General features: G+C 53.5%; 1 protein-coding gene across 1 annotated transcript in view; it reads left to right on the top strand.

Annotated features, from left to right (window-relative positions):
- The first annotated feature begins 3,518 nt into the window (after positions 1-3,518).
- The window catches only part of LOC108318553 (phytanoyl-CoA 2-hydroxylase interacting protein), a 13,344-nt gene continuing 6,540 nt past the window's right edge, over positions 3,519-10,322 (top strand). The window contains exons 1-3 of the mRNA XM_017549674.2: positions 3,519-4,081; positions 7,474-7,664; positions 8,811-8,985. Coding sequence (XP_017405163.1) covers positions 7,500-7,664; positions 8,811-8,985 — 340 coding nt within the window. The 5' untranslated portion in view covers positions 3,519-4,081; positions 7,474-7,499. The remainder of the gene's footprint in view (positions 4,082-7,473; positions 7,665-8,810; positions 8,986-10,322) is intronic.

The raw sequence follows: 10,322 nt of genomic DNA, 5'->3' as shown, positions 1-10,322 counted from the left end.
GTGAAGACAGGGTTTCACCGTGTTGCCCAGGCTGGTCTCAAACTCTTGGGTTCAAGTGATCCGCCCCCTTCAGACTCCTGATCACCTAAGATGACAGGTATGAGCCACTGCACCAGGCCATAAAATACTTATTCTTTAGTTTAGTAAATGCTTTTAGAATCAGGTTAATGCTCTTCATTAAAATAGGTGACCAGTGAAGGTTGTAGGATATGTAAACATACTTTCAAAAAGAAAAGGAAATAAACACTGAGAAATCCGTGTAGTTCTTATAAATACTCATGACTCACTCTTGTCATTGTGAACACATGGAAATTACCAAGGTGTTCTCCATGGACTACCTGGATATGTGCACATTCATTGGCCCACAGGATCCCCACACTGAGTTCAGCCACGGGAAAATACACATAAACATTTTTAATCTATAAAGTGCATAAGTAATATTAAGACTGCAAATATGTTTTACTTATAGTCTCAGTCTGTGTTACATCAGACTCTATATTTGCTATGCATCTTTCTACCACGAAGGATCTGGCCTTGGTACTGAATTGGAATACTAACTAGTTTTACTGCTTCTGGCCTGAGTCTCCTTTCCCACCCTCCACCTTTTTAAAATGGAATTGATCAGCTGGGCATGATGGCTCACACCTGTAATCCTAGCACTTTGGGAAGCCAAGGCAGGAGGATCACTTGAGACCAGGAGTTGGAGACCAGCCTGACCAATATAGTGAGAGCCTGTCTGTACAAAAAAAAAAAAAAAATTTGTGTTGAGTCTCACCCTGTTGCCCAGGCTGGAGTACAGTGGCGTGATCTTGGTTCACTGCAACCTCCACCTCCCAGGTTCTGGGAGACAGAATGACAGAGCAGGACCCTGTCTCGAAATAAATAATAAAAAAGGACTATGTGATGAACAGAAAACATATTGTTAAGTGACAAAAGCAGGTTATAAAACAATATTCTTTTATTTCATTCTATTTTTGTTAGTAAATTCAATACACATATTGGCTAGGTGTGGTGGCTCCCACCTGTGTAAGCCCAGCTACATCAGAAGGCCACAGTGGGTGGATTGCTTGAATGTAGGAGTTTGAGACCAGCCTAGGCAACACAGTGAGACCCCATCTCCACAAAAAATAAAATAAAAAAAAAACCATGTGTGGTGTGTGCGCCTATAGTCCCAGGAGTTGGAGACCAACTTAGGGGGCTGAGGTGGGAGGATTACTTAAGCCAGGAGGTAGAGGTTGCAGTGAGTTGAGTTTGCACCACTGCACTCCAGCCTGGTTGATAGAGCAAGACCCTTTCTTGAAAAAAACTTAATTAGAAAAATAAATTCCATACATGTATTCAAAGTGTATTTCTGCATTGTGGGAAAATGATTTTAATTCCCTCTTAAATTTTAAAATGAAATGTGCTCATCTCTCTACCATGATCGTGCGCTACTTGTGTAATAAAAAGTTATTAAAAATAAAAATGCAGCAGAAGTGCATCTCGGCGGTTGTTAGGTTTCATAGGGAGTGAGTTATACTTGGCACACTCTGCTTTGCTCTTACCACGTGTTTCCTCTTGTGATCTGAAGAGAAGTCCTTTGAGGCCAAAAGAGGCAGAAGCTCCTAAAGGGATGTGCCTTCACCTGTCGCCAGCACGCAGCTCCACACAGGGGCCCCCAGATGGCTATTGCTCATGCTTGGGCCACACAACCTCCTGCAGCCTCCTCATGGCATCGAGGGAACGTGGGAGGCGGGGATGGTGCTGGGACTAGTTTTCCTTTGGTAGAAGGGGAAACCAAGTCATGGAGAACCTGCCTTTTTCCTCACACTGCCCCTCGGTGTGGTTCTAGGGACAGGATTTTATTATTTTTTAATTTTTTTTTTTTGAGGCAGAGTCTCACTCTGTTGCCCAGGCTAGAGTTCAATGGCACAATCTCGGCTCACTGCAACCTCCGCCTCCCAGGTTCAAGTGATTCTTGTGTCTCAGCCTCCCAAGTAGCTGGGATTACAGGTGCCCACCACCACACCCAGATAATTTTTGTATTTTAATAGAGATGGGGTTTTGCCATGTTGGCCAGGCTGGTCTTGATCCCCTGATCTCAGGTTATCCAGCCACCTCGGCCTCCCAAAGTGCTGGGATTCTCATGCGCCACTATGCTCAGCCTGGGACAGAATTGTAGTCCAGATGTCATGTGCTGGTCATTGCCAGGAGGTTATGTTTTACATCTCTTCTGAGCTCACCAGCTCGGCGTGGGTATGTGGGGGCGGGACGTAGTTATACTTGGCCAAGGGAGTGCTTAGTCCTGCCTCAGTGCCGCATACCACCCCACATTCTGGTTCAGGACCTGGCCAGGCTCGCTGGGGTTCTCACAGCCATTTAAGGCAGGGTTGGTTTCTGCTTGTCCTTGCATGCTGTGAACTCTCACTTTCTGCCACTGTTACCTCCTCCCTCGAGTCCCTCCTGGTGAGTGTCGCTTAGGCTCAGCTCACAACTTCTCCTGCTCTCCAAGACCTCACCCTGGGCCTGCCTCGTGTCTGCTGTCCCCGTGCCAATCCCCCCCACCCCAGCCACACTCCTGCTTCCACAGCCTCCTCTGGCCTGCACCTACGTATGCCCTGGAGCTGCCCACTGTTCTTTATCTGAATCAGCGTCTGTTCCCTGCAATTTAGTTGTACGTTCCTCATTCTCTAATTTTGTCCTCTAAATGGCCATCTTCTCTCCCTTAAGAGACTGTAGGCTCCTTGCAGGCAAAAGCTGTCAATAGGATGGGAATGAGAATGGCTCTGACAGGTGACTGGCACTTCTGATGTGCCAGGCCCAGGGCTGGGCAATTTACCTAACTGTTTCATTCCATGATGAAATAAACCTGTGTGATCCCATCTGACAGATGAAGAGAGTGAGTGGCTTGTCCAAGGTCACCCAGCTGGGCAGCGGTAGAGCAGGGATTCTCAGCACATCTGTCTGTTTGCGCTTGTCACCACTGTGCAACTCTTTGTCCCTGCTTGTTGCTGGATTCACGTTTCCTTGGGTGTTCTTCCCGATGGCCTCCACGGAGTCTGCTTCTTGGTGGCAGAACAGCCTCCTGCTGCTGTGAGAGCAGATACGACATTCTCTCACCAAGATGACCAGGGCTGGCTTCCTTTGAGCGCAGAGAGTGGGCTGGGCTGAGGACACTCAAAGCCTGGTGTGTTCTCCCACCCCCACTTCCTCATCCAGTGCACCCTGCCCTGTGCCACAGCCTCTCTCCCAGCCCCTTTGCCTGCGGACACCCAAGCTGCCAGAGGGTTCTCACTGGGCCCGCAGAGATCCCTGGGCTGCAGGTCTGCCATCTCTCGCTAGAGTAGGTAAGAAAAATGGAAACACAGATCACCAAAAGGCCCCAAGGAGAGGCTCTGAAGACAACAACCCGGGGTTCACACCCCCCACCTGGACCTTTCCCCTCTTCAGCCTCCCTCCCCTTCCCCCAATCAGAAGCTTTGCTTTGGGGCCCAAGCCCTTGGCTAAGCTCCGCCCCTCTCCCAGCATCCTAAAGTTTAGGGGCTGCATTCAAGTCAGAGATTTCCAAGTCGGGGGTGTGTTGGAGGGACTTCGGAGGGCAGCTTGCCCTGGAAGAATGGGGGAAAAGCGGCGTGCGTTGCTGTCCCCGAGGACATCTGTGTAGCTCCCTGGGAGACCCTCTGCCCTTTCCCCCTCCCACCAGCCCGGCGAGCAGGGACCCAGCCTGCTTATTATCACCTGACGCTGCGCAGCCACTGATCCCATTGGTGGAGCCAGATTCGGTCTGGCTCTCTCGTTCTTTCTCCCTTCTCTGCCTCTCTCTCCTCCACGCTGCTTTGATTTTGCTCTTGTCTCTCTTCTTGCGCTGCTCGGCTGGGAACATCGTCTCACCAGGGGCAGCAGCGACGCGCTGCACAGCCAGATAGGAGCTGGCTGCGGGGCATGGAAGCAGCCTCCTTGGCAGCCGGGAGAGGAGTGAGCACACACCACTGTCTGTGACCCAGGTGTCCGGCCGCTGTCCCCTGCCTGGGAGCTCATCCACACAGAGGTCTCTCCCTGTCCTCCCTGCCGGCTATTCCTTTGCAGAGCCCAGTGGAGCCAGGTGAGTACCCTTCCTCCCGGAACACGCTGCTGTCAATCCTGAGTAGCCAGGAGCTGGGGGCGCTAGGGTCCTGCCACCACCCGGGGTGCCCACCTGGACTGCCAGGCCTGACGACCTTGTTCCCTCTCCCCCAGGCCCTTGGCAAAGGGGTTAATGGCTGAATCCAGTCTCTGGGGCACCACAGTTAGTCACTCCGTGACCATTCTGCTGCAGTCAGCGATGCCAACAGGGACAGAAGGGTGGGGGAAGCATTCTCTGTGGCAGGGCGGCTGTTCTGAATGGGCATGGGGAAGGGGCACCGGTGTGTGAGGCGTGTGTTTGTGTGTGTGTGTGTGTGCACTTGCGAGTTGGCTGGAGGCTCGCTGGCGCAGATAGGTCCCTCTGCAGGCAGTCATGCTCGTGTGTGTGTTTCGCCTGGTGTGAGGCATGTCTAGGAGCATAGCTTTCTGGCACATGTGAGGTACATGTGTGGGGGCGACGTATCTGAGTAGCCGGTGGCTGTGCGTGGGTGGGGGCACTGTGAGGCAGTATATTTAGGGGTGGCCATGTCCCTTGTCATGTGTGTGGGAGTGTATGCAGACGGGGGGTTTCTGTGTGGGGAAGTGAGACCCAGAGCAGGAAGGGGTGGGTGGAGAGAAGAGGGGGCAGAAGTCATTGTCTGTGGGCAGAGCCACGTAGGTGCACAAACCTGTTGGCATGAAGGCTCAGCGCTGGCAGAGTGCGGCCAGAGGCAAACACATTTTCAAAGTCTGTGTCTTTGAGCCTGAAGATAACTCGAGAGAGGATACCAGACTTCGGGCGGGGGCTGCCGTGTGTGTGAACACACATGTGTGTGCAGGCAGGCGTGTGGGTTGCGTGCCTTCTTGAGGTGGCACGCATGCATGTTGGTGCCTGTGGCGTCCTCTTTTCCCCAAATATGGCTTGTGAGGAGGTGTGCGTGCGTGAGCCTTTGGACGTGAACATGTCTGGGTGTGCATGGAGGCGACAGCCTGCGAAGGGGACACTGTGGGGCATTCTGAGAATGTGGAGGGTGGCAGGAGGCACCTAAGTGCCTAGATAGGTGTGTGGGAGTAAGGACGTCTGCAGAGGTGTGGGACTCAGGTGGGTGGGCTCTCTTGGCGCATGTGTGTATGTGCATGCGTGCCTGCCTGTGTGTGGGTGTGTACATGCCTGTCTTGGGGTGGACCCACACGGGAGTGTGGGTGTTTCTCGGGTGTTGCCTCAACGTGTCCCTCACACCCTGCTGGGTGGAGAGAACTTGGGTTCACACCCACCCCTCTGTCCCCCTCGGCTCACTCACTGCCACCCTCCCAAGCTAGGGTGGGGATGTCATCTCAGCTCTCCCAGAACTGTAGGGAGGAAGGGACGGGAAGACACCCAAGTCCTAGAGACCCCCGCCACCAAACACAGCTGCCTCTATTTCTAGGAAGACTACAAGGAGGGGCAGGACTAGGTGCCTGCTCGTGGGATGAGTGTGCGCTGCCTCATTCACAGAGTGGGTGGGTGGGTGCCACTCAGGGCCTCTTGGGTAGGAGTGTGTCTATGTTCGTTTGTGTGGGTGCGTGTGCGTGGGTGCTTGTGGGTATGAGGGGCACATGTGTCTCTCCCTCGGAGCTTCTCATCAGGAGCCCAGTAGATGGTAACTCCCCACTGCTCCATGCCTGTCCCTGCGAATTAAACTGATTTATTACGGTAGGGTTGCTTCCAGACACCCAATCGTATCTGTCTGATTTTGGGGTGGGCCTGGTAGCACCCCATGCTTCTTTACCATAGGATTCCCCATGTACAAAGCCACTGGCATTTGGCTCTGGGGTGGGAGGCTACAATGAAAGAGGACTTGAGTGACACCTGGGGCAGGTAAGGGCCATCCATCCTTAGCCTTCACCCTGTACCTGCCACCCAGGCAACTCACAGGTTAATACAGAGGTGCCAGGTTCTGGAGCAAGCTTAATTGACAGGAAGGTGTGGGCTGGATCCTCTGGAAGCTATAAATAAAAGTACCTGCTTTCGCAGGCACAAGATGCGCTCACCCCTAGCTCCTGGGCGAGGGGAAGAGAAAAAGAGGGGAGAAAGAGAAGGAGGTGACACTGGGAAAAATGAGGGGTGCTGGGAACTGGGATGGAGGAAGAGATGGAAAGCAGGAGACCAAATGTCCCTGGAGAACACCCCACTCACATCTGCAGTCCCCTCCTAGACGCTGTCACTCCCCTCCCCTTCTCCCTTCCCCATCCAGAGTTAGGCCAGCCAGGCCAGAGTCACTGCCAGAATCAGCTCTTCCCAGCTAAGGCACATGTGAGAGACCATGGTGAGGTCCTCTCATGACTGGATGAGCACCAGACATAAGGGGAGAATCAAAGGAGTAAGACAGGGAGGGGAGAGAAAATGCAGTTGCTTGAAATGATAGAAGGAAGAAAAATACAGGGTGGAAACACCACGGGCACCCAGGCATGCACATGTGCCATATGTGTGCCCCTCCACCCCCACAGACAAGGGGACACGACCTTAGCTTAATGATCAAGAACTTGGGCACGAGAGTTAAATCATTTGCTCGATGCGTGGCCTTGGGCACTTTAGTACCTCCCCCACCTCAGTTGCCTCATCTGTAAAATGGGGACCATGATAGTGTGTCCCCGTTGCCAGGCTTGCATGAGATGTCTGTTAAATTATGAGCACATGGTTGGCCCCCAGTAGCTGCTAATGTTAAAAGTCATGATTGAAACAAGTCAAGAGAAGATTGGCCGAAAAAGAAAGAGGGATCTTCAAAAAAAAGTTACGGGTGGAAAAAGAGCTTGAAGCCGGCTGTGCCATGTGGCCCTCCTACCACAATGTGTCCACATGCACCTACATGGTACTTGTCCTCCCAGCCGTGCACCATGGTGACCCTTGGCCAGGTCCCCCCAGCAAGGAGAGAGGCCTGAGTCCGAGGGCCCTGGCACCTGTGGGCTCTTGGCTGTCACCTGCCCCAAGCCTCGCACCTCCGCTCCACAGCAGGTGCTTCCTGCGTTTCCTCCGCCTCTCACCCGGCCTCTCCACCCCCACCCCCTTTCTCTTTTCACGCCTGCTGGCTAAGGGCCCCCTCCCTCCTCGGCTCCATCTGCTGCAAATCTGTCCCCGCCCGGCTTTGCAGCGTTCCCACTGCCTCTGCCACCTGTCAGGTGCCGTCTGCTCTGCAGACCCCTCCGAGGAGAGCAGAGTCCCCTGGGGCGGGCACCCCATTCCACCTTCCATCTTCCTCCTCTCGTTTTCCCTGTGCAATCTTTTTTGTCTTGCTCATGAGGCAGGTGGATTCCAGGGGTCCCTGAAGTTCCACCTTGCCAGGGATATTGGGAGGAGGACATTCCAGAAAGCTCACCGGGGGCATGGGAGGTGCTGACACCTCCCCTCCTCCTCAGTCCCCACAGGAGACAACCCTGGGAGCATGGAGCTGCTGTCCACACCGCACAGCATCGAAATCAACAACATCACCTGTGACTCCTTCCGCATCTCCTGGGCCATGGAGGACAGTGACCTGGAGAGGGTCACCCACTACTTCATTGACCTCAACAAGAAGGAGAATAAGAATTCCAACAAGTTCAAGCACCGGGTGAGTAGAAGATGCCCTGGGAGCCTCTCACCCACACCTGTTCCTGAAGGAGGCCGGATAAGGGAACACTTGGAAGGGATGGTTTGGAGTCAGGGGCCTGGTTAACATCCACTCTTCTTCCTGTGTCATTTTGGGAAAGTTACTTGACCTCTCTGAGCCTGAGCTCCTTCCCTGGTGAAGAGGGAATAACCATGCCAAGCCTCGCGGGGCCGTGGAGAGGATGCAGTGAGTCATGTTTGCGTGGTGCTTGGCCCGGCGCCTAGCACAGAGGGAGCGCTGTTATCAGCGCCACGACTGCAACTGCGACTTCAGGCAGGGGCAGAGAGCCTGGGTGGGGTGCGGCGGCAGGCATCGCCTATGGGGATGACGTCTCAGGGCACAGCCTCGCTGTTGGCTGGGTGGGCCACGCGGGCCTCAGTCGGGGTGGGGCCCTTTTGCTGTGGCCTCAGTTCTCCCCTTCAGGCCCCTCACCTGCTGGCCTGCCATTTGCTTGGCTTAGAAAAGGAATGGGAGAGAGTCCTCCGTGGGTGTGTCCTTTTCTGGGGTTAAAAGCCAGTGTGGGGGTGAGTGGGAGGAAGCCCCCATCCTCTCAAGCTGGCAGAGGCAGGGGAGCGATGTGGCCAGCTGGCTCCCAGGCCGACGGCCCCGGCGTGGGTTACTCACCCGCTCTCTTTCTCTGGAACCATTTCTCCCGATTTGGGTGTCTTTTGGCAGGCCAGTTGCCACGGTGACGTGAATGTTCACCACCACCCCCTTAACCCTCCCCGCCAAAGAATAAGGCATATTTTCCCTTCCTCCCTGGCTTCTCAGCATTTCCGTTGCCGTGGAGACGGCACTGCAGTGTGCAGAGCTCTCAAAGTCTCCTTCAAAAATGAAGGCCTTGCCGCCCTCAACTTTGTGGCTTTTCCCCTCTGTTCCCAAGAGAACAGGGTGTCACGGGGGTTCGAGGAGGGGCCAAGGCTGGGGAGCGTCTGTGTGGCCTTCCTGGGAAAATGGTGGCCACGGTATGGAGCCATCAGATCCCCAAGATTGGTCCTGCTCAGGAGAAACAGGGCCATCTGGGGAGTGGGGGGTCTTGGGGGATGCCCAGATCAGGCATGAACCCCAGTTTCATGCCTGGCTCTCTGTCTGTACCCTATTTCTCAGGATGTCCCCACCAAGCTCGTGGCCAAGGCAGTGCCACTGCCCATGACGGTGAGAGGCCACTGGTTCCTGAGCCCCCGCACGGAGTACAGTGTGGCTGTGCAGACGGCAGTGAAGCAGAGTGACGGGGAGTACCTGGTGTCCGGCTGGAGCGAGACGGTGGAGTTCTGCACTGGGGGTGAGGTCCTACTGTCACACCCCAGTCCTGTTGTTTAGCATGTCGGGCTTAGTTGTGTTCAAGGCGGGGCTTCTTCGTAGTGCAGCAAACACTGACGAGCACCTTCTGTCCACCAGGCAGCATGCTTGGGCCACACACAGGGAGATACACGGGCATGACACCCTCCCTGCCTCCAAGAGCCTGGCCTTTCTCTTTGCTCACCAAAGGCAGATGTGAACCCCACTAATCATGTTGGCAAGACGACTTCCATCAACAAAGGGAGTTACTTTTCTGGCTTGGTACCAAATCACAGGCATCTTTTTAAACACTGTGGTCAAAGGTGCATGATGTGAAATTTGCCATCCTGAACATTTTGAAGCATACAGTTCAATGCTATGAAGTATATTCACAATGTTGCACAATCAATCTCCAGAACCTTTTTACTTGGAAAACGGAAACTCTATACCCATTAAACAACCACCCCCCATTTACCCCGCCAGCTGCCATTCTACCCTCTGTTTCTATGAATATGGCTCCTCTAGGTAGCTCATATCAGTAGAATTGTACAGGATTTGTCTTTTTGTGACTGGAATATGACAGAATTTTCTTTTTTTTTTTTTTTTTGAGACAGAGTCTTGCTGTGCTGCCCAGGCTGGTGTGCAGTGGCATGATCTCAGCTCACTGCAACCTCCGCCTCCCTGGTTCAAGCGATTCTCCTGCCTCAGCTTCCCAAGTAGCTGGGATTACAGGCATGCACAACCATGCCCAGCCAATTTTTTGTATTTTTAGTAGAAACAGGGTTTCACCGTGTTAGCTAGGATGGTCTCGATCTCCTGACCTCGTGATCCACCCGCCTCGGCCTCCCAAAGTGCTGGGATTACGGGCGTGAGCCACTGCACCCAGCCAAATTTTCTTCCTTTTCAAAACTGGATAGTATTTCATTGTATGGATAGACCACATTTGTTTAATCAATTATCTGTCAACGTGCACTTGGTGGAGCCATCACATTTCCCTTGTTCTGAGCCTCCGTGTAGCCTGGGAAAATGGTCCTTGGTCACTGGCCCTGCAAACTCTTAGCAGAACTTAACTTGCAGACTCCAGCGTAAACAGCGGACTTATGTGTGCTTTGTCACTCATGACTCAGGTTCTGCCCCCACAAGATTGCATTCTTTTGGTGTTCACGGTGAGAGCTGCTCCAGATCTCTCTGTCACACGGAAGGGGCAGGGAACGTTCTCAGCCTGGGGCCTCTGAGGCTGCTGGCTCCATCCTTTGCCAAGATTTATGCCCCAAGTCTCCTTGAGCTGCTGTTGTCTTTTGAGTGGTGTTTTTTCTTTTTTTTTTCTCCTTCTGCTTTTTT

This window comes from Cebus imitator, unplaced genomic scaffold (assembly GCF_001604975.1).
Source record: "Cebus imitator isolate Cc_AM_T3 unplaced genomic scaffold, Cebus_imitator-1.0 Scaffold221, whole genome shotgun sequence".
Lineage (NCBI taxonomy): Eukaryota > Metazoa > Chordata > Mammalia > Primates > Cebidae > Cebus > Cebus imitator.
This window is presented reverse-complemented; position numbering and strand designations above follow the sequence as displayed.